General features: G+C 40.4%; 1 protein-coding gene across 1 annotated transcript; it reads right to left on the reverse strand.

Moving 5' to 3' along the window:
* Positions 1-5: 5 nt before the first annotated feature.
* On the reverse strand, positions 6-567 carry LOC107735446 (hemoglobin subunit beta-2-like; the record flags this gene model as incomplete). The annotated part of the gene is made up of 2 exons (XM_016547124.1): positions 244-567; positions 6-147 (listed from the first exon to the last, which is right to left on the reverse strand). Coding segments are annotated over exons 1-2 (234 nt in total), but the record flags the coding sequence as incomplete, so codon positions are not given.
* Positions 568-798: the final 231 nt, after the last annotated feature.

Below are 798 nucleotides of genomic sequence, written 5' to 3' on the forward strand. Positions count from 1 at the left end.
TCCATGTTCTTCACGGCTCTGTCCAGGCCATGCAGCACGACTTTACCGTGAGCAGCAACCATGGGGTTTCCCATGATGGCAGCGGCATTGTACAGGTTTCCAAAGTTGCCGAGGTACCGCTGGGTCCAAGGGTAAACGATAAGACATCTACAAACCAGAACGAAGAGAAAGAGCATTGTATTAGAGCACAATAAAGAAACTAGATGCCCGCTTTAAGTTACTATAATTGCCGGGACTCAATACCTTGCCAGAGATTGCGGACCAACGACGTCGTAGTTCATCTTGGAGAAGATGTCCTGGATGGTGGCCCTCTCAAATTCTGTCCATTCAACCATGTTTCCGACTTTAGATATTCAGACAAAGTGCCTTAAACAGAAGCTAAAGAGTGCTGTGAAGAGAGAGTTTCATTGCGGTACTTAAATGCGCTTCATCACTCCACCCCTTGGCAGGCTATTGGGTGACATGTTTGTGGGTTGGATCACCCAGGTCCACCCAAAAGATGCATATCATAGCCTACTTTTCTCTTCTGCAAAGACTAAACCTAAGTAGTTAATTCTAACAATGTTTTGCTGAGATTAAAAATATGGAAACAACAATAGGCCTAATGAGACTATGAATTCTGTTTATAACTTATTTTAATATGGCAACGTTTTTATTGAACAATTGTTGTAGGCTAATCGGATGATATCGATTGCATGTAGACATAAATAATATAATACAAATGATAGAATATTTTTATACATAGGGAATTCTGAACAGTTAAATTTGACTTAATATGTGACAAGAGAAACCCTTTTT

Source organism: Sinocyclocheilus rhinocerous, unplaced genomic scaffold (genome assembly GCF_001515625.1).
Source record: "Sinocyclocheilus rhinocerous isolate Xijiao unplaced genomic scaffold, SAMN03320098_v1.1 C36066534, whole genome shotgun sequence".
Taxonomy (NCBI): Eukaryota; Metazoa; Chordata; class Actinopteri; order Cypriniformes; family Cyprinidae; genus Sinocyclocheilus; species Sinocyclocheilus rhinocerous.